General features: G+C 45.5%; 1 protein-coding gene across 1 annotated transcript in view; it reads right to left on the reverse strand.

Moving 5' to 3' along the window:
- Window positions 1-24,253, reverse strand: part of DNAH3 (dynein axonemal heavy chain 3) — a 399,027-nt gene that overhangs the window by 74,899 nt on the left and 299,875 nt on the right. Inside the window, exon 45 of the mRNA XM_083153252.1 lies at window positions 1,495-1,651. Within this exon, the coding sequence (XP_083009378.1) occupies window positions 1,495-1,651 (157 nt within the window). The remainder of the gene's footprint in view (window positions 1-1,494; window positions 1,652-24,253) is intronic.

The following is a 24,253-nucleotide window of genomic DNA, read 5'->3' on the forward strand; positions in this document are numbered from 1 at the left end:
CAACCTAACGATCCACACCCCCTTACAGGCTATAAGGGTTGCATGTGCGGTTCTTTAACTTTTAAACTGGCCGCACACTGTTAGTTATAATTGAAAACAATACATTGAGTTCTAGATAAGACAACACATTCCCACGTAATACATTTCACGGTACTCTTTACCTAGAAGGGCGCCCGTCGCGGGCATCGCGGGTACATTTATGTATGGCCGCGACGCGACCGACGCGATGCCCGCGATTTCCCATTGAAACCAATGTTAAACATGGAAATCGTGTCGGTCGCGTCGCGGCCGGCCATAAATGTACCCGCGATGCCCGCGACGCGATGCTCCCGATTTCCCATAGGAATCAATGTTAAAAGGCGCGATGGACCCGATTTTACTGTTAAATGGCTCAATCCACCCGATTTGGCCATAGGAATCAATGTTAAATGGGCCACAGAGCCCATTAACCCTTAAATGTCCCCCCAAATTTTTAACGCCACCCCACGATCCACGCCAACCCGAAGCGTGGCGAGCGCAGCGAGCCCGCGAGGGGCGGCGGTACGCGTCCTCCGACCTTTTCATGCCCTACTATCCACTAGGGCGTGGTGTGAGAATATAATAGTGTGGCGAGCGCAGCGAGCCACCGAGCCCGAAGCGTGGCGAGCGCAGCGAGCCCCGCGAGGGGACGCGGATACCTTCACAGTTATGCGCGTCCCCTCGCGGGCTTCACAGGTGTCCGTGGCGAGGCGGACACCTGTGAAGCCCGCGAGGGGACGCGTCTACCTGTGAAGGTATCCGCGGGGCTCGCTGCGCTCGCCACGCTTCGGGCTCGGTGGCTCGCTGCGCTCGCCACACTATTATATTCTCACACCACGCCCTAGTGGATAGTAGGGCATGAAAAGGTCGGAGGACGCGTACCGCCGCCCCTCGCGGGCTCGCTGCGCTCGCCACGCTTCGGGTTGGCGTGGATCGTGGGGTGGCGTTAAAAATTTGGGGGGACATTTAAGGGTTAATTTGGCCTATTTGGCCCCAAATCGGGTCCATTGAGGCATTTAACAGTAAAATCGCGGTCAATCTGCCGTTTTAACATTGTTCCCTATGGGAAAATCGCGGTGATCGCGGTCATCGCGGGCATCGCGGCCATCCCGATTTACCCGCGATGACCGCGATTTTTACCCCCGACGACCGCGATTTCAATCGCTGGCGCCGTTCTAGGTAAAGAGTACCCATTTCACCTGCCGAGCACCACAGAACACCCATCAGACCACTCACAATGCTATATGCACTCTACAGCTCCATTTACGTAAAGCAGCCCTCATCCCCCTGAATCACCTATTTAATGAGAGCTGATGCTGGTAGAACATAAAGCAGTGAACAGAAATGTGTCATATGGAAGATGATTTGGGCTGCAGAGAAAGGTGCATTGGGACATATTGCATCCCCCCGGGCTGTCTGTTGCCTATCGCTGCCTAATAATAACACAATAATATCTCAGCATCCATCAGCAATTACCTGTAAGTGAGTATATGGACATAGTAATACTCCTCGTACAACCCTAGAGAAGTCTCGTAAGTTAAAGACATAATGAGATTTTGAAGGGGTTGGGAGGAACTTTTCAACAGCTGCCTTATAAATTGCCATTGTTGCCTGTATCATAAGTTTGCCGGATCTGCAATAAAAAAGAAACACATTTATGCTTACATTTCAGAATACAGGAACATACAGTTTGGCATGTATAATATATACTGCCACTGATAACAAAGGGCAGCTCTTATTGGCAGAGCCCTATTTGCATAATTATGGGGCATAAAATTAATAAAAACAGTGTTGGAGGCAGGGCCGGACTGGCCATCTGGCAAATGGCAGAAGGGCCGATGGCCTTGTGGGACGATTTTATGCACACTGAGCCCCGCATGTGACGCCGCGGCACCCTTACGCGACAGTGCCTGAGCAGCCATCCATTTCCTCTCTATCTCACTCTGTCCTGCTGATGCTTCCGGTCTGTGCTGCACCCGCCTGTCACAGTGTGTATTACAGGCAGCGGCGCCGGAAGCCTTACACAGCCAGACGCTGATCTGTCCCTCCCATGCCCATCCGCACAGGCAGTAGTAACTGCAGCATCTCCCTGCTGCTTTATGTGTTTCTGTTCCTGCTAATAAGCACAGAACGCTTCCCCCTGCAATCCGATTACAAGCCCTCCCCCTTCTACAAGCTGCTGCTCGATTACAAGCCCTCCCCCTTCTACAAGCTGCTGCTGCTGCTTGGGGAAGCAGATAGAGGACAGGCAGATTTAACCCTCTGGCATCCGGTTCTTCTACAGTAAGCTCCACAAGTGTGTTTATATATATATATATATATATATATATATATACAAATACAGGGACTCAACACTCTCCATAATGAACTAACTCACCTTAGTATACAATCAATCAAATAAATAATGGGGTTTTAGTTCATGAATTGATCAATGCATTTAAGCTTGCAGCCCATCGCCAAGGGACCCCATTTCACTGCAAGTCCTACACTAGCATTTGTTTCTCAAGAGCCTGCCAACTGCCGACACATCATAGCTAAAGTGGACATGTGTATTTTCCTGGTTTAAAGCTCACCTGCCAAGTGCCTTATGGCTTTTAAAGATGAGGCAGTCACCTAACACAACACCTGACTTAGAATTAAAGGGGCAGCTGTAACAGGTTACAGATAAATTAGCTCATCTGGGGTGAAAGAGAAAGCTATGATCACAGTAACAAAGGTTAATAAAAATTAACCCACATATATACACACATACAGAGTACCACAACACTCGCCATCCCTGCGAATGGGGTGCAAACAGCACTCGCCATTCCCAGGTTGGGGTGAAAGTGGCCTGTGACCACATGCTCTAATAAATACAAATACAGGGACTCAACACTCTCCATAATGAACTAACTCACCTTAGTATACAATCAATCAAATAAATAATGGGGTTTTAGTTCATGAATTGATCAATGCATTTAAGCTTGCAGCCCATCGCCAAGGGACCCCATTTCACTGCAAGTCCTACACTAGCATTTGTTTCTCAAGAGCCTGCCAACTGCCGACACATCATAGCTAAAGTGGACATGTGTATTTTCCTGGTTTAAAGCTCACCTGCCAAGTGCCTTATGGCTTTTAAAGATGAGGCAGTCACCTAACACAACACCTGACTTAGAATTAAAGGGGCAGCTGTAACAGGTTACAGATAAATTAGCTCATCTGGGGTGAAAGAGAAAGCTATGATCACAGTAACAAAGGTTAATAAAAATTAACCCACATATATACACACATACAGAGTACCACAACACTCGCCATCCCTGCGAATGGGGTGCAAACAGCACTCGCCATTCCCAGGTTGGGGTGAAAGTGGCCTGTGACCACATGCTCTAATAAATACAAATACAGGGACTCAACACTCTCCATAATGAACTAACTCACCTTAGTATACAATCAATCAAATAAATAATGGGGTTTTAGTTCATGAATTGATCAATGCATTTAAGCTTGCAGCCCATCGCCAAGGGACCCCATTTCACTGCAAGTCCTACACTAGCATTTGTTTCTCAAGAGCCTGCCAACTGCCGACACATCATAGCTAAAGTGGACATGTGTATTTTCCTGGTTTAAAGCTCACCTGCCAAGTGCCTTATGGCTTTTAAAGATGAGGCAGTCACCTAACACAACACCTGACTTAGAATTAAAGGGGCAGCTGTAACAGGTTACAGATAAATTAGCTCATCTGGGGTGAAAGAGAAAGCTATGATCACAGTAACAAAGGTTAATAAAAATTAACCCACATATATACACACATACAGAGTACCACAACACTCGCCATCCCTGCGAATGGGGTGCAAACAGCACTCGCCATTCCCAGGTTGGGGTGAAAGTGGCCTGTGACCACATGCTCTAATAAATACAAATACAGGGACTCAACACTCTCCATAATGAACTAACTCACCTTAGTATACAATCAATCAAATAAATAATGGGGTTTTAGTTCATGAATTGATCAATGCATTTAAGCTTGCAGCCCATCGCCAAGGGACCCCATTTCACTGCAAGTCCTACACTAGCATTTGTTTCTCAAGAGCCTGCCAACTGCCGACACATCATAGCTAAAGTGGACATGTGTATTTTCCTGGTTTAAAGCTCACCTGCCAAGTGCCTTATGGCTTTTAAAGATGAGGCAGTCACCTAACACAACACCTGACTTAGAATTAAAGGGGCAGCTGTAACAGGTTACAGATAAATTAGCTCATCTGGGGTGAAAGAGAAAGCTATGATCACAGTAACAAAGGTTAATAAAAATTAACCCACATATATACACACATACAGAGTATAATTTATCTGTAACCTGTTACAGCTGCCCCTTTAATTCTAAGTCAGGTGTTGTGTTAGGTGACTGCCTCATCTTTAAAAGCCATAAGGCACTTGGCAGGTGAGCTTTAAACCAGGAAAATACACATGTCCACTTTAGCTATGATGTGTCGGCAGTTGGCAGGCTCTTGAGAAACAAATGCTAGTGTAGGACTTGCAGTGAAATGGGGTCCCTTGGCGATGGGCTGCAAGCTTAAATGCATTGATCAATTCATGAACTAAAACCCCATTATTTATTTGATTGATTGTATACTAAGGTGAGTTAGTTCATTATGGAGAGTGTTGAGTCCCTGTATTTGTATTTATTAGAGCATGTGGTCACAGGCCACTTTCACCCCAACCTGGGAATGGCGAGTGCTGTTTGCACCCCATTCGCAGGGATGGCGAGTGTTGTGGTACTCTGTATGTGTGTATATATGTGGGTTAATTTTTATTAACCTTTGTTACTGTGATCATAGCTTTCTCTTTCACCCCAGATGAGCTAATTTATCTGTAACCTGTTACAGCTGCCCCTTTAATTCTAAGTCAGGTGTTGTGTTAGGTGACTGCCTCATCTTTAAAAGCCATAAGGCACTTGGCAGGTGAGCTTTAAACCAGGAAAATACACATGTCCACTTTAGCTATGATGTGTCGGCAGTTGGCAGGCTCTTGAGAAACAAATGCTAGTGTAGGACTTGCAGTGAAATGGGGTCCCTTGGCGATGGGCTGCAAGCTTAAATGCATTGATCAATTCATGAACTAAAACCCCATTATTTATTTGATTGATTGTATACTAAGGTGAGTTAGTTCATTATGGAGAGTGTTGAGTCCCTGTATTTGTATTTATTAGAGCATGTGGTCACAGGCCACTTTCACCCCAACCTGGGAATGGCGAGTGCTGTTTGCACCCCATTCGCAGGGATGGCGAGTGTTGTGGTACTCTGTATGTGTGTATATATGTGGGTTAATTTTTATTAACCTTTGTTACTGTGATCATAGCTTTCTCTTTCACCCCAGATGAGCTAATTTATCTGTAACCTGTTACAGCTGCCCCTTTAATTCTAAGTCAGGTGTTGTGTTAGGTGACTGCCTCATCTTTAAAAGCCATAAGGCACTTGGCAGGTGAGCTTTAAACCAGGAAAATACACATGTCCACTTTAGCTATGATGTGTCGGCAGTTGGCAGGCTCTTGAGAAACAAATGCTAGTGTAGGACTTGCAGTGAAATGGGGTCCCTTGGCGATGGGCTGCAAGCTTAAATGCATTGATCAATTCATGAACTAAAACCCCATTATTTATTTGATTGATTGTATACTAAGGTGAGTTAGTTCATTATGGAGAGTGTTGAGTCCCTGTATTTGTATTTATTAGAGCATGTGGTCACAGGCCACTTTCACCCCAACCTGGGAATGGCGAGTGCTGTTTGCACCCCATTCGCAGGGATGGCGAGTGTTGTGGTACTCTGTATGTGTGTATATATGTGGGTTAATTTTTATTAACCTTTGTTACTGTGATCATAGCTTTCTCTTTCACCCCAGATGAGCTAATTTATCTGTAACCTGTTACAGCTGCCCCTTTAATTCTAAGTCAGGTGTTGTGTTAGGTGACTGCCTCATCTTTAAAAGCCATAAGGCACTTGGCAGGTGAGCTTTAAACCAGGAAAATACACATGTCCACTTTAGCTATGATGTGTCGGCAGTTGGCAGGCTCTTGAGAAACAAATGCTAGTGTAGGACTTGCAGTGAAATGGGGTCCCTTGGCGATGGGCTGCAAGCTTAAATGCATTGATCAATTCATGAACTAAAACCCCATTATTTATTTGATTGATTGTATACTAAGGTGAGTTAGTTCATTATGGAGAGTGTTGAGTCCCTGTATTTGTATTTATTAGAGCATGTGGTCACAGGCCACTTTCACCCCAACCTGGGAATGGCGAGTGCTGTTTGCACCCCATTCGCAGGGATGGCGAGTGTTGTGGTACTCTGTATGTGTGTATATATATATATATATATATATATATATATATATAGGCAGGAATGGGCGGCACTCGGAGGTAACTTTCAGTGGTTTATTGAGGTGCGGCAAAAAACAACGTTTCGGGGTGCGGTAACCCCTTTGTCAAGGTGCTCTAAGATAAGATTCCTGCCTATCTACACATACCCATCCGGAAGGGCACCGGGGCATGTTGAACCCCTAGGGAGAGTGCCGGGCCGCCAGAAGCAATTATATACATATATATATATATATACATACATTCACTGTATATATTCTGTATTATCTGTTGCACCCCAACTTCCCAATCTCACACAGTTGACATCCCCACGTGTTCTATACCTCTCTCCCACCCAGCCGCCCCTGTCGTCTCTATCTCTCTCCCACCCAGCTGCCCCTGTTGTCCCTATTTCTCTCCCACCCAGCCGCCCCTGTCGTCCCTATCTCTCTCCCAGCCGCCCCTGTCGTCCCTATCTCTCTCCCACCCAGCCACCCCTGTCGTCCCTATCTCTCTCCCACCCAGCCACCCCTGTTGTCCCTATCTCTCTCCCAGCCGCCCCTGTCGTCCCTATCTCTCTCCCACCCAGCCGCCCCTGTCGTCCCTATCTCTCTCCCACCCAGCCGCCCCTGTCGTCCCTATCTCTCTCCCACCCAGCCGCCCCTGTCGTCCCTATCTCTCTCCCAGCCGCCCCTGTCGTCCCTATCTCTCTCCCACCCAGCCGCCCCTGTCGTCCCTATCTCTCTCCCACCCAGCCGCCCCTGTCGTCCCTATCTCTCTCCCACCCAGCCGCCCCTGTCGTCCCTTATCTTTCTCCCACCCAGCTTCATTGTCTCTCTCCTCTCCTTCCACTAACTCACTACCCGGCAGCTACCTTTCACCCACCCAGTGGCAGCTGTGTGTCTGTGTCAACATCCATATGTCAGCGTCTATGTGTAAGTATCCTTGTGTCTGGTTGTCTCTGTGCCAGCATCCATGTGTCAGGGTCTATCAGTGTATCAGCATCAGTGTGTGTGTGTGTCCACGTCATTGTGTCTGTGCGTCAGAATAAGTGTATCAGCTTTTCAGTCTTGTCTTGTCCTGCCTCCTGCCCCTACCTCCCTCTGAGTTATCTTTGCTGCCTGTGGCTGTAACCTGCACTACAGTCTGCACAGACCACATGTGTAATGGGCATAACGGTGTGTGTCACCATGGGTAATGGGCATAACGGTGTGTGTGTCACCATGTGTAATGGGCATAACAGTGTGTTCCATACTGTGTAATGGGCATAACGGTGTGTTCCATACTGTGTAATGGGCATAACGGTGTGTGTCACCATGTGTAATGGGCATAACGGTGTGTGTGTCACCATGTGTAATGGGCATAACAGTGTGTTCCATACTGTGTAATGGGCATAACGGTGTGTGTCACCATGTGTGTTGGGCATAGCGGTGTGTGTCACATGTGTAATGAGCATAACGGTGCGTTCCATAATGTGTAATAGCATTACGGTGTGTTCCATAATGTGTAATGGGCATAACGGTGTGTGTCACCATGTGTAATGGGCATAATGGTGTGTGTGTCACCATGTGTAATGGCATTACGGTGTGTTCCATAATGTGTATTGGGCATAACGGTGTGTGTCACCATGTGTAATGGGCATAACGGTGTGTGTCACCATGTGTAATGGGCATAATGGTGTGTTCCATAATGTGTAATGGGCATAACTGTGTGTGTCACCATGTGTAATGGGCATAACCGTGTGTTCCATAATGTGTAATGTGCATAACGTTGTGTGTCACCATGTGTAATGGGTATAACGGTGTGTTCCATAATGGTTAATGGGCATTACGGTGTGTTCCATAATGTGTTATGGGCATAACTGTGTGTTCCATAATGTGTAATGCCTCCTTTTTGTGATGCCACACCTCCTTTCCATGTGGCCACGCCCCCCTTTTCAACCGCGCAAGGGTCAAAATGCCAGGGCCTATTTCTAGTCCCAGTCCGGCCCTGGTGATTAGTATAGATGTTTTAGGGTGGTTGGTGTTGCATACCTGGTAGTCTGCACTGACAACTACGACAACTACACTGATGAGACAGCCAGGAGCAGAGCTACACAGCAGCAGTGAGGGAGCAGGATGCCAGACACAGGGACTGACTAATGCGGGCTGCCTTCCGCTGACCACTGCCACTTGACTTTCCCAGCAGAGACACACACTGGGACTTCACTGAGGGCCTGCCGCTGGACTGGCAGGGCATGATGACACGCAGCTGATGCAAAACCAGCATTGCAGCAGCCCCATTGTACCATGGGACCACACATGGGCTGGCTGGCAACTTTTAGCCTGGGGAAAATGTATGCAAGTGGCCCTGGTGTTTCTATATGGGCACAGTAATAGGAAAATGGGTGTCAGATAAGTATACTCAACTATAAGACATGCAGAGTTGTACGCATTTGAAATGCAACTCCACTTATGACTGAAGGTGTATAACTAGGCTGTAATGGGTAATCAACCATAGGTACTGTAAGTGAGGGTGTGTTGTCTTTACTGTGGCCACAGAGTTGGTCACAAGCATAAATATTCTTGTTTCCAGTTGTGTCTTCTGCTGCAAGTGCTAGCTCTTGGGTGGCTCATTACCCCCCTCCTCCCCTCAACACCCCTTATATACATAAATATCTGTCATACACACACAAGCACACACACACACCTTATGGGGGACATTTACCAAAATGGATTCGTAGAAAAAAGGTGTATTCGTAGGGAGAAATACACCTTTTTTTTACGAATTTGTATTTTCGGGATTTACAATCCCAAAAATACAACAATTCGTAGTCCTAAAGATGGAACATTCGTATTTGTATTTACAAATACGAATGTCTACACCATCGATAGAATACGACAGAAATCACCATTCAAAAGAATGGTGGTTTCTGATTTACTAAGCAGCCGTATGGATAATACGGCTGCTTAGTGGTGTAAAACACCCACGCAAATACGACAGGAAAATAGAACACCATTTTCATGTCGTATTTGCGTTTTTGCCTGCACGGATCAGTCAGATCCGTGCAGGCTTTGGTGTAAAAAAATAGAAAAATTAAATAAATAAAAAAAAAAACGGCGTGGGGTCCCCCCCACAGCCGAAACCAGCACCAGGCTGACAGAGCCTGGAGCCGGTAATTAAAAATCAGGGAACCCGACAAATAGGGTTTCCCCGATTTTTAACAACCAGCCCCAGGCTCCTGCTCTGGGGCTGGTTCCCAAAATACGGGGGACAAAATGACTAGGGGTCCCCCCGTATTTTAAGAACCAGCCCCAGGCAAAACCAGCCAGCAGGGTAATGCCACAGCCGGGGGGAGACTTTTTATACAAGTCCCCCCGGCCAAAGCATTAACCCTACCGACCAGTCAGCCTGGCCAGGGGCCCTGGGGGAGTGGGGACCCCCCCAATAAAGGGGTCCCCCCCCCTCCAGGACTTACCTGACCAGGCTGAAGCCTGGTGCTGTCCTCGATGCCCCTGGGCGGTGGGCATCGAGCTGATGGTTTGGTGTAAAAAATAGAATAAAAACCATTGTCTTTTACTGGTGAACTATGAGTCCCAGCAAGCCTCCCCCGCAAGCTGGGACTTGGAGAACCACAAGTCCCAGCCTGCGGGGCATTAAAGGGCCCGCTGGGTCTTGTAGTGCCACAGTAAAAGAAAGAGTTAAATAAACACACTGACACACGTGAAAAATAAAAGTTTAATACATACATAACACATACATACTGATACTTACCTTTCTTGATCTCGTAGGTAGCCCTGGTCCTGATGTCCTGTGTCGTCCATGTCGGCTGTCTGCGTCGTCCTCCAGGTCCATGTCGACGGTCTGTGTCGTCCTCCAGGTCCATGGCGGTGTCCGGGTCCGAAAAAAACCATGTTGGAGCTGTGGAAGGAAATCCTACTCACCTGTTCCTGCGCTGAAGAAGTCTTCTCTTGATCCGACGTAGTCCAGGTAATCTTCCTGCTGTCGCCGGTCCCCGCTGTCTGCGCTGTCTCTGCATCGCGCTGAGGAGAGATGCTGAGATGTTTCATATTCGGCGCCTCTCCTCAGACCGAATTCTATTGGCCGCCTAGCAGGCCAATCAGGAGCCGACTTTCTCGGCTCCTGATTGGCCTGCTAGGCGGCCAATAGAATTCAGTCTGAGGAGAGGCGCCGAATATGAAACTTCAGCATCTCTCCTCAGCGCGATGCAGAGACAGCGCAGACAGCGGGGACCGGCGACAGCAGGAAGATTACCTGGACTACGTCGGATCAAGAGAAGACTTCTTCAGCGCAGGAACAGGTGAGTAGGATTTCCTTCCACAGCTCCAACATGGATTTCTTCGGACCCGGACACCGCCATGGACCTGGAGGACGACACAGACCGTCGACATGGACCTGGAGGACGACGCAGACAGCCGACATGGACGACACAGGACATCAGGACCAGGGCTACCTACGAGATCAAGAAAGGTAAGTATCAGTATGTATGTGTTATGTATGTATTAAACTTTTATTTTTCACGTGTGTCAGTGTGTTTATTTAACTCTTTCTTTTACTGTGGCACTACAAGACCCAGCGGGCCCTTTAATGCCCCGCAGGCTGGGACTTGTGGTTCTCCAAGTCCCAGCTTGCGGGGGAAGCTTGCTGGGACTCATAGTTCACCAGTAAAAGACAATGGTTTTTATTCTATTTTTTACACCAAACCATCAGCTCGATGCCCACCGCCCAGGGGCATCGAGGACAGCACCAGGCTTCAGCCTGGTCAGGTAAGTCCTGGAGGGGGGGGACCCCTTTATTGGGGGGGTCCCCACTCCCCCAGGGCCCCTGGCCAGGCTGACTGGTCGGTAGGGTTAATGCTTTGGCCGGGGGGACTTGTATAAAAAGTCTCCCCCCGGCTGTGGCATTACCCTGCTGGCTGGTTTTGCCTGGGGCTGGTTCTTAAAATACGGGGGACCCCTAGTCATTTTGTCCCCCGTATTTTGGGAACCAGCCCCAGAGCAGGAGCCTGGGGCTGGTTGTTAAAAATCGGGGAAACCCTATTTGTCGGGTTCCCTGATTTTTAATTACCGGCTCCAGGCTCTGTCAGCCTGGTGCTGGTTTCGGCTGTGGGGGGGACCCCACGCCGTTTTTTTTTTATTTATTTATTTTTCTATTTTTTTTTACACATTGCAGCCTGCACGGATCTGACTGATCCGTGCAGACTGCTAGAAATAATTCGTATTAGCGGCCGTATATACGGCCGCTAATACGAATTTCTACGACATCGGTGGGTTACAAAGCAGTCGTATATGACTGCTTTGTAACTGATCCTCCGGAACACGACTTTGCATACGACTTAAACAGTCGTATGCAGTCGTAGGGAAAATACCAATACGAAAAACTAGGTTTTTCATATTGGTAAATTTCCCCCTATATGTCATATAACAATCACCCCATATACCCCTTATATACCATATACTAATAACCCCTTATATACTATATACCTATATCCCCAGACACACACAGCCCTTATATACTATGGGTCAAATTTACTAAGAAAAATGCGTGAAAAAAAATTGTATTTTCGTACGAAAATACGATTTTTTTTTTGGCGTATACGCATTTTGGGCATTTGCTATGCCAAAAATATGAATATTCATATTGATGGGACATTCGTATTTGTATTTACAAATACGAATTAATACACCATCGATACAATACGACAGAAATCACCATTCTAAAGAATGGTGGTTCCTGATTTACTAAGCGGCCGCTAATTAGCGTAAAACGGCCGCGAATGGCCGGGCAAATACGCCAGGTAAATACACTTTATTTTCCTGTCGTATTTGGCAGAAGCCTGCATGGATCAGTCAGATCCGTGCAGGCTTCAGTGTGTAAAAAATAGAAAATAAATAAATAAAAAACGGCGTGGGGTCTCCCCCACAGCCGTAAGCAGCACCAGGCTGAAAGAGCCGGGGCTGGTAATAAAAAATCAGGGAACCCGGCAAATAGGGGATCCCCGATTTTTTTAAACCAGCACCAGGTCCGGCTCCCAAAATACAGGGGACAAAATGACTAGGGGTCCCCCGTATTTTATGAACCAGCCCCAGGCCAAACCAGCCAGCAGTGTAATGTCACAGCCAGGGGACACTTATTAGATAAGGTCCCGCGGCCAAAACATTCACCCTACCGACCAGTCAGCCTGGCCAAGGGCCCAGGGGGAGTGGGGACCCCCCCTCCAGGACTTACCTGACCAGGCTGAAGCCTGGTGCTGTCCTCGATGCCCCTGGGCGGTGGGCATCGAGATGATTCAGTGTAAAAGATTTAACTATTGTTTAATACTGTGGAACTATGAGTCCCAGCAAGCCTCCCCCGCAAGCTGGGACTTGGAGAACCACAAGTCCCAGCATGAGTATGAAAAATAGTAAAATAAACACACGGACACACAAGAAAAGTAAAAGTGTAATACATCCAAAGCCCACACATACTGAAACTTACCTATCTTGAGCCCGTCAGTAGGTCCCTGGGTTCGGTGTTCCTGGGTCCGGGCCTCCATGGTCCAGGTCCGGGGCTCCAGGGTCTGGGGTCCAGGGCTCCAGGGTCCGTTGCCTTGGTTACTGGGTCCGGGGCAGCAGAGTCCGGGGTCTAGGGCCTTGGTTAAGGGGCTTGTCCGTAGTCCTGGATCCGAAGGAATCCATAGGGGGACCCGTGGAAGGAAATCCAACTTACCAAGGTCCTCCGGCGAAGATCATGTCCTCTTCTGTCCGAAGTAGTCCTGGTCTTCTGAAAATAAGAAACACCGGCGATTCCGGCGGTCCCCGACACGGACTGAGGAGAGGCGCAGAGATGTTTAATCTTCCGCGCCTCCCCACCGAATGATTCTATTGGCTGCCTAGCGGCCAATACAATTCTGTACGAATTCGTATTAGCGAGAGTAATACGGCCACTAATAAGAATCATTACGCCATCGGAGGATTAAAAAGCAGTTGTATTTGACTGCTTTGTAAATTCCCCTCCGGAACACGACTTTGCATACGGCTGAAACAGCCGTATGCAGTCGTAGTCATTCGTATCTGTCATACACACACACACACACTGTATATGTCATATACCAATCACCCCATACACCCCTTATATACCATATACTAATAACCCCTTATATACTTTATACCTATCACCCAAGACACACACAGCCCTTATATACTATATGTCTATCACGCCCACCCAACACCCCTTATATACATAAATGCCCACCCTACACACACCTATTATGTACTATATGACTATCAACCCCCATACACCCCAAATATACAGTACCATATACCTATCACTGCCACAAACCCCATATATATATATATATATATATATATATAAACCCCCTCACACATCCTATACCCTTACATACTATATACCCAGCCTCCCCCTCCCCACCCCTTATATAACATATACCCATTACCTCCCCCAATACCCATTAATATACATAAATTCCTACCACCCTCGCCCACACCTCATATATACTACTGTATATACCTAACAACCCCATTACCCTTTCCTCCTCTCACCCACACACAGTCCTTATTTATTATTTACCTTAACCACCCCACATACACCCCTTATATATTTGTAGATTACGAGGCCATGCAGTTTTTACCTACAGTACGTTTGCAGGCTCTGGTGTGGCCGGGGGATGTTCCTCCTTAATTCAATGCTGATTTCTATGTCTGCAGGGCCCAGGGCTGGAGGAGGAGCCAGGCCATTGTGATGCACATGAGCCAGGGTCCCAGGGACAGCTTGGGCTGAGCGTGGCTCAGCTGACTTCTGGCAACCATCGGTGGCTGGCTGAGAAAGCATCCATGCCACCCGTCACACAGCTATGTGGAGTCACAGACTGTGGCAAGCTATAAGTGCGGTGCACCACTCCACTGTACTCGCCGCGGGTATCACACCTCTCCATTAGCGCTGCGGTCACAAGTCGTCGGCCTCCCAGGAAACTTCCCGGTGGTTATAATGGCCAATCCGCCCCTGGCGGGAACAGCAAGTAACCCCCTTCACCCTGCATTAAATCCCCCCCCCCCAATACTCTTGAGATTTTTTTTTTTATCAATATCCTAATCTTTTTTCAGTTTAATATAATCAATGCAGGAAATATCTCATTAGCTTCCCAAAAACAAAGGATACAAACAAACCCAGCATTGATGTATTATTTTATAATTACAGGTTTAGTATCCCTTATCCAAATTATTCCAAAAACCATACATTGCAGAAAGTGAATACGTATATATATATATATATATATATATATATTTTTTTTTTTTGCTAAAAGCACTAATTGGGACATCTGGCGCTACTGGAGACATGATATGTAACAGTACTACTGAGGACATGATATGTAACTGGCACTACTGGGGACATGATATGTAACTGGCACTACTAGGGACATGATATGTAACCGGCACTCCTGGGGACATGATATGTAACAGCACTACTGAGGACATTATATGTAACTGGCACTACTGGAGACATGATATGTAACTGGCACTCCTGGGGACATGATATGTAATTGGCACTCCTGGGGACATGATATGTAACAGTACTACTGAGGACATGATATGTAACTGGCACTACTGGGGACATGATATGTAACAGCACTACTGAGGACATGATATTTAACTGGCACTACTGGGGACATGATGTAACTGGCACTAATGGGGACATGATATGTAACTGGCACTAATGGGGACATGATATGTAACTGGCACTACTGAGGACATGATATGTAACTGGCACTACTAAAGACACAATATGTAATTGCCACTCCTGGGGACATCTGTAACAGCACTACTGAGGACATGATATGTAACTGGCACTAAATATGTGCAAGAAAATTAAATTATTGCTTGGCATTTAAATTCAGTATTGGAGATAGTACACAAACTTTGTTTCATGTATTGAAATTTTGTTTTTTTGCACAAATAAAATGTATTTGTTTGTATTTCATATGTTTGATGTGTTTGTACAACATAAATGCAAGATACTTCAAGACACATCACTGAAATATAAAAATATTCTGAAATACGGAATAATCAGTTATCCAAAATTCTTCTGGTCCCGAGCATTTTGGATAAGGGATACTCAACCTGTATATATTTCTTTCTTTCAAATTTATGTGCTAAAAATCTGCCTGGTAGTTACCAGGTTCGGACTCCCATGTATCACACCCCATGTCATTTTTAGCTGACCTTTACCCACTATTCCTCAACCCAGGATGCTCCAGCAGTAACCAAGGTCAAAAGTTTGGTGGAAAAGGGGTATTACAGAAATAGGATATACCAGTAAAATACACCCAATATAAAGTATCAAAACAAAACCATAACTGATATTAAAATTTCAAAACACAACATATAGGCCCTGATTCCGACCTGACCACTAATGTGAGAATTTGCAGTGTGTAAGCCACCCAGACAGAAGGAGTAACTTTCCCTTTTAAAATGGCGAGAGAATTATGAATGGATCGCTAATAGTTGTCCACTTACAAATCTATTTGCAATTCAAGAACCATGAAAAGGATTTACCTATGGTCTGTGCAAATGTGAGTAGGTTTGAGGCTTCCACTAATCTGCGACTGAGCCTGGAAGTGGTCTTTGCTGACATCACAGACATCTCAAAATTGCCTGGGCACATCTACGTTTTAGTCCGTAACACCCAGAAAATGCCAGGTTACCACCCCTAAACACCGGCTTCCTGTCAAACTGCGAGAGGCTTACGTTTACGATTCATAAGCATTTTCGGTCGCTAATTAACCAAAACCCACCATTATGATATCACAAAGCTGTCAAATTCAACATCTAGAAATTACCTTTAAGACATCACAATGCATAGATAACCACTATTTTGAGCAAAATGCTTAGAAAACATCTATGACATCACAAAGCATTGAAAACTGGGTCGGGAGGGTGTGGCCACGGCAGCCTGTGAGTTAGGTGTAGGAGAGAGGTACGGCTCTCCAGCTAAATCAGCGGTGGATTCCTCCCTCCCCTTCCCGCCACACAGAACATATACCTGGGAGAGGATGAGACAGTGAGCCCTTGACCTGGGAATTCTCCGGTGGTAGCTGCGTGAGACCGGAGCGGTGTAACTCCTCAAGGAATCCCCCAGCGGCAGCAGTATAGAGACGAATAGAACGGCGTAGTCCAGCCAGGCGCCGGGCAGTGACGGAGGAGTGTCACGTGAGCGGACGACTAGGCGCAGGCGCAGTGGGGAGGAAGAGACACCGGAGCCCCTCGCTGTGTCTCGCCTCTTGCCGCACTAAACCCACGGCGGGGGACCGATTAATCAGGGAGAGCAGCAAGTGGACGGCGAGGAGAAAACCCCGCAGCAAACTCCCTGAGCCGGTGGATACTGCGGGCTGACTCCGGGGCACGCAAGTGGAGCAGGCAGGTGATAAAACGTCCTGGTACCTGTCCCTGGATATAGTGGAGGAGTAAGGACCTGCAATATAAGGCAGCCCAGCAGCCAGCACCACCAGGGGAGACGAAGTACCCAATGAAGGCTCTGAGGGCAATAAGGAACTCTGGAAAACCCTAGGCTGGTAAGCCATATTACCTATCTATTTGCTCTTGTGTTTTGAGATTGGCTGGGGATAAGGAACTCCTGGTGAACTGCAGCTGCAGAATTACATCACCCAACCTAAGAAGTACTGTGTTGCAGCAAACTAAGAGCTGAATAGTTAAAGGGGTAAAAGGCAAAATGCTAAAGGACTAAGACTGTGGTTAAACTTGGCCTTAAAAAAATCTCTTCCTTCTCCATAACCCAAGTGCCCCAGAATGGGTAAAACAGGCCCAAATACCACTGCTGCGCGGTTAGAAAAGTACACATGTACACAAACAAATGCCGCTAATAGCTCACAGGTGGCTACCCCAAGGTCAACCCCCACTAAAACAACTAGCGCACAGCCAACCCCAGAAGTGACTTTACAACAGGTCCTCGATGCAGTAAACAAATGTGAAGTTCGCCTCTCTGAACAAATAAATCAGGTTCAGTCAGATATAATGCCTATAAGGAGTGATGCCCAAAAAACCAGAGAGAGAGTGACTGAACTTGAAAGTCGTATGTCCATAAAGGAGGATGCCGCTGAGCCATTGCAAAAGCAAGTCAAAATGCTGACAGGGCAGCTAAGTGAGATGCGCTTTAAAATGTCGGACATTGAAGGGAGGATGAGGCGTAACAATGTACGGTTTGTGGGTCTGGAGGAGCGGGTAGAAGGAAGAGCCCCTGAAAAATTTCTAGAAGAGTGGATGAAAGAGGAGTTTGGAGGGGGGGAATTTACGGCCCAATTTGCCGTGGAAAGGGCGCACAGAGTGCCAGGCCGCCCGCCGCCTCCAGGAGGCCCGCCACGGACCTTTATTGCTAAGGTCCTTCATTTCAAGGATCGAGACACAATTCTAAGGTTGGCTCGAAATAAAGGGGACTTTGGCTACAAAGGTGCAAAGGTCTCAGTATTCCCCGACCTCCCTCTGGAAGTGCAACGAGAGAGAGCTAAGTTCCGAGAAGTCAAAAGTAGGATGAGAGAACTCGAAGTTAAATATTCGATGATGTATCCCTCCAAACTACGAGTAATCTCGGGAGGAGAAACAAAATTCTTTCTAAATCCGGGTGAAGCAGCCAAGTGGCTAGATAATAACTATCCCGGCAGGAAGCAACTGGGTTAGGACTGAAAAATCTCTCTATGTCTGATTTACATGCATTGAAGAATAAATATAAAAGAGGGGAGTGGGGGAAAAGGTTGTGATAAAAACCAGGAAAATTAAACGGGAAGCAAAGCTATATTGAAGTGTGGGGGGTGGAGAGGTGGGGGGGGGGGGAAGGAAAAAATATTGAAGTTAAATATGAATAATTGCTGGAGAGCCGGCCGGGCGTTTGGTGGCTATTAATTAATCAACCCCCTGGTAAAAAAAAAAGAGGAGGAAAAAAAAAAAAAAGGGAAAATTGGTTTGTTCTTAGTGTAAGGGGTTAAGTTGGGAGTAGGTATGCCTAAATGGGTAGGTGATACAGGGTGGGGGGAGGAGGGGGGTATGTGTTAAATGTGATATGTGTAATTGTAAAGTATGTATGTAGCTTGCAACCAAAAAGTCTAAAAATAATCCTGAATATGAATATGGTGTTACCTGAAAGTCTACAGTTTGCCAAAGTAAAAAGCTATGGTTAGGTGTATGACTTGGAATGTACAGTAAGAGGACTGAATGAAAAAGTCAAGAGGTCAATGGTACTTAAACAGTGTAAATCACTAAACGCTGATGTTATCTGTCTCCAGGAGACGCATTTGTATGGGGACAAAATGCTATCATTAAAGCGCCCCTGGATTGGTTCTTATTTTCATGCTCCGTTCACCTCCTCTTCTAGGGGGGTATCAATTCTTATTAAAAAAAGTATATCGTTTGAATGTATTACCTCCAAAATTGACCCGGGGGGGTAGATTTATATTCCTGGATTGTTTCATAAATGCGGTTAGGTTCTGTATCATGTCTGTCTATGTACCTCCCCCCTTTACGTATGAGATACTGAGGATGGCGGTGGATTTCTCAGCGTCATACCCAGAAAATAATATAATATGTCTAGGGGATTTTAACGCTGTCTTGAACCCCACAGTGGACAGCTGGAGTCATAAAGGGGTGTTGGTGAATGTGAGGAGAGGTATAGGCGATTTTATCAGGGAAATAGGATGGTTCGATGTCTGGAGGGAAAGATACCCGGTGGCAAGACAATATTCATGCTACTCCCCAGCCAAAAAATCATTCTCCAGGATAGACATGATACTTACATCAGGGAACATGATGAACAGCATCTCGTCGGTAGAATATAAAGCCCGCGGAATATCTAATCATTCCCCAGTGGTCATGCAAATAGAGTTAGAAAAGGAGGAAGGATTTAGGTATTGGAGATTTCAAGCAGGGTGGTTGGAGCAGATAGATAAGTCGGAGGAGGTAGTGGAAGAAATAGAGAGCTTCTTTGAAACAAATATAGGCTCAACCAACTTTACTAATGTATGGGACACATTTAAGGCATTTCTTAGGGGCTATATGCTCAAAAAGTCAAGTATGATTAAAAAAGGGGCGCAGGAAAAAGCCTTAAAACTGGAGGTGAAAATGAAAGAGTATGAACAAGGGTATGTCCTAAGTAAAACAGAGAGGGATAGAGAGGAATGGGTCAGGGCGCAGGAAAAATGGGTAGAACATCTGCAAAATATGGCCAAAAATAGGATACTTAAAAGCTCCCATCAAATGTATGTAAACTTGGATAAAGCAGGGAAATTTATGGCCTTATTATCCAAAGTACAGTAGATAGACCAACGAATATAGTGAGCAAAATAGCCTCAGATTCTGGAGAAATCCATACCAACACTGCCAAAATTACTGAGGTATTTGTAAAACACTTTAAGGAGGTATACCAATCGAGATTAGAGGATAGAGGGGAGGAGGATATACAAAGGTATGTGGGTAGGATTGAACTACCAAAATTGACCCCTGAAATAGCAAATACTCTGGAAGCCCCCTTTTCGTTAGAAGAAATAGAAGTGGCGGTAGCTGCTCTGGCAAATGGAAAGGCGCCAGGTATTGATAGGCTGCCGGGGGAAATCTATAAAAAATATGGGTCTGTCCTGATACCCAGACTACTGCATTTGTTCCAGGAAATGGAAAAGGAGGGAGAAATAGCAGACTCAATGGCAGAGGCAGTGATTACAGTCATTCCTAAGAGTGGGAAGGACCCGATGAACGTAGACTCGTACCGCCCAATATCCTTGATTACAGGGCGTATAAATCTCATAAAAATGGTGATTCTGCCCAAGTTTCTTTACATCTTGCAACAATCCCCTATATTTATAGGCGAAGACATATTTAGAAAAATTAATAGTATAGAAACATCCTTCATATGGAGAAATAAACGCCCAAGAATTAAAAACGATACCCAGATTAGAGAGCGAGAACGGGGAGGGCTGGCAATGCCCTGCTTTAGGCTGTATTATTTTGCGACTCAGCTAGCCCACATTAGTGGTTGGAGCCGGGAAGGGGAGGAGCCACCTGGTCTGTTGGACTTGGTTGGAGTGGTGGCCCCTGGGCACACTCCACTGCAGGTAATACTGGCGGCGGGGTGTGGCCGGAGGACACCACCGATCTTGATACAGGCTAGTAGGGTATGGAAACAAGTGGGCAGAGTCACCAACTATAAAGGACTTGACCCTGAAATGAACATCTTTTCCTTTAAACATATGGAAAAACTAAAATTAGAACAAGGGGTTAAAATATGGAATAAGTACGGTATTAATAAGTTGGGGAAGGTATATGACAATAACGTATTAAAATCCTTTATACAACTTCAGAGTGAATATGGGATACCTAAATCGATGTTTTTTAGATATCTGCAAATGCGGAGTGCACTCTCCCAATTTATTGGGGGAGAGAACTCACATACGATTATAGAAACACCAGTCAAAAACTTTATCAATAAGACTAGTCAGGGACAGAGAGTCTCTAAGATGTATAAATACCTCCTAAATTTTAATCAAGAGAATGACCTCACAGAACTGAGAACGAAGTGGAGGGCAGACATTCCAGAGCTTAGTGATGAGGACTGGATATTGGCCATGGCATCAACAAGGGGCGCGACCAATTCCCTAAGGGTCCAGCAGGTCCAAATAAACATACTTCATAGGACCTACATAACCCCCGTGAAGTTGAGTAGATTTGGTGGAAATAAGGGGGATAGCTGTCCAAAGTGTGGAGAATTGGGGTGCTCGTTCTTTAACTTGATGTGGCAGTGTAAAAATGTGCAAACCCTCTGGGAAAAGGTTAGGGATATATTGGTAGATCTGGGAATCCCATATCAACATGTGAAGCCAAGTAGCTGTATCCTGGGTATTTGGCCTCGTGAGGACACTACATCAGAAAAAAAGACAAACTGCTTTAAACATCTGTGCAATAGCGAAGGTCAGTATAGCCAGATCCTGGATGGCCAAAGAAGGCCCAGATATTAGGAAATGGGTGGAATTAGTAAATAGCACAATAGAGCACGAAAAATATATACACATGTCAAGGAAGACAGTAACAAAATTCTATAGGATATGGGAGGGGTGGTATAATAAGGGATATATATAGGGGGCGGGAAAATAAATAATGGGGTATAGAGAATTGAAGTTATGTATATTCTGTGTCCTTATTCTTTTTTTTTTTGTTTGTTTTTGTTTTCTTTTGCTGATATTAAGCCTCATTCCCATCTTCTTATGGGTAAATTAGTATTTTTTCCTTTTTTTTTTTTTATATTGTATGTCCTTCAGGATGTTATACATGATAGAAGTGTGACACGTCGTTGTATCTAGTAAGGCCTTAACAAGGCTATTTCGAGGGGAAAAGCACTAATAGAAATGATTGAAAGAAAGAGCACGAAAGATTGAACACATATTGGGAGTTAAAATAAGTGCCATTGTTGTATATCATATTAGAATGATGTGAGGGGGGGGGGGGGGGGGGGGAGAATCACAAAGGTAAAATACACTTAAAAATCCACTAAAATTAATAAATCACCTATGGTAAATGAAGACCGAAAAGAGTAGGAAGAATAGTAACATCAGGATCGAGGGCATAATATGAGTTGGATATAAGTAAAGCAGCTGTCTTAGTATAGGATGGTAACTAAATAGTAGAAGATAGTAAAAATAATGGAGGATTTAAAATAAAAAATGAAGCAGGGTGAAACCATGTCGTAAGAAATATGTATCAATATGATATGTATTATTGGATGCAAGAAGTGTAATGTTTGTTATGTCAGTGGACGGTAATGTTCATTCATTGCTGATGTAAAATGTATATGTCTTGTTTATATTTTAAAAAAAAGTTCAAATAAAAATTAATTATAAAAAACAAAGCATTGAAAACTAATCACCTAGAAGGGCCCATTGTGACATCACAATGCATCAAAAACCACCATTATGACATCACAAAGTCCGGAATTCCCCAAACAGAGGTTATAAATAGAACATCAAAAGGAAACATGAACATTCTTACACTTGACAGAGCAGACGACAAGTCATGGCAAACTTTTCTGGCTGGTTTAGCGGTCTTAAGTGTTTAAACTGTTTCAACAGTTGCAAAACGAATGATGAAAATGATGACATTTATACTCCTGAGCCACTGCAGGAGGACACCCATTCCCTGCAGGAGGACACCAATTCCATGAAGGAGGACAAAAATTCCCTGAAGGAGGACAAAAATTCCCTGAAGGAAGACACAAATTCCCTGAAGGAAGACACAAATTCCCTGCAGGAAGACATCAATTCCCTGAAGGAGGAAACACATTCCCTGAAGGAGGAAACACATTCCCTGAAGGAGGAAACAAATTCCCTGAAGGAGGAAACAAATTCCCTGCAGGAGGACGCCACTTCCCTGCAGGAGGCTGAGAGCCGGGAAACACTGTATGAGACCAACAGTTTTCCAGATGAAACAGAGGACGAATTAAAGGTCCTGGTGGAGTCCAAAGATGACTCGGAGTCAGAAGTAATTTATAAGGATGATGAAGTTATGCCTTTTGTTATATGGCGCAAAGAAATTACAGTCCTTATTATTAACCATCCTGAAGTGAAGATCTGCTTCTATTTACGATAGGACTTCTGCTAAAAAAAACAAACCTTAAAAATAATAATAATAAAAAAAAATCATAGGAGGGTAACTATGCTATTCTATGCTATGCTTAGCTATGCTGTGGATATGGTCTTAGTATAGTTATGTTTAGCATTGCTAAGCATAGCTATACTAAGACCATAGACATAGCATAGCTAAGCATAGCTTAGAATAGCATAGTTACCCTCCGCCAACCCACCTGATGAGGTCACCTTGACGTGGTAGGCGGGCTCACATTTTTGTGCTAAGAACCTCAATGTCACCCATGTTAATGTAATGATAAATCTCCTAAATGATGACTATACTGAGTAACAGAACAGAGATATCCATTGGTAACTACAAAAAGGATAATGTAGAAGCTCTGAGAACACTCAGGAGCAGATGTATTAAACCTGTTAAAGTGATAAAGTGGTGATAAATTGGAAGGTGATAACGCACCAGCAAATCAACTCCTAACTGTCATTTTTTAAACACAGCTGATTGGCTGGTGCCTTATAACCTGAGGAACCAATATGGCTTTGAATTTCTTATGGAGATCTTTCTCAATTCTTTTTTAACTTTACCAGAAATAGCCGTGTTCTCTGACACAGTCCAAACTATCCAAAAAAAGCCTGATCTCACACAATTGCTGCTCCATCAAGTGAATTCCAAATTCCACTGGTATGTTAAATGTACCATTTAAATTAGATACTGTTGGCGAACCAGGGGTGGAGTGGGGACTAAAAGTGGCCGTGGAAAATATCTGGAAGTGGCCTCATGTGGGCGGCAGCAAATCATTGATGGGCGGAGCCAGCATAACAGTAGGCGGGGCCACATCCAGCAGCGCTGGGACTTATATTTACTGAATTGTATCGGGAGAAGGAGGTGGGGTGGGAGGAGATGGGGCAGTGGCCAGGAACGGGCAGAGAGGAGGACAGCGGGCCGTAGAAGGTGGGACTGCATCTAGCAGCAGGGCCCTTTTGTGGCATTGCCGCCACTGATACATTGCCCGGCTGGGGTAGATCCAGAACTAAATGACAGAGGGGCACCATAACAGGGAAGGGAGGGGGTTTATTTCTGCATATTACCAAAACAGTTGGCATTGCCTCAAAACAAGGGCATCCCAGAATACGGAAGACTGGAAACGCCTCCGGGAGGGTTGCCACCAAAGACGGGAGAATCCCGTAAATGGCCAGCACTGTGTAAGCGGGAGAGGTGGCAACCCTATATGCAAAATGAATTGTAAAGGGAGACCAAATACTTATAATAAGCAGAAACACTCACTG

This window comes from Crinia signifera, chromosome 7, assembly GCF_055691185.1.
Source record: "Crinia signifera chromosome 7, ASM5569118v1, whole genome shotgun sequence".
Classification (NCBI taxonomy): domain Eukaryota; kingdom Metazoa; phylum Chordata; class Amphibia; order Anura; family Myobatrachidae; genus Crinia; species Crinia signifera.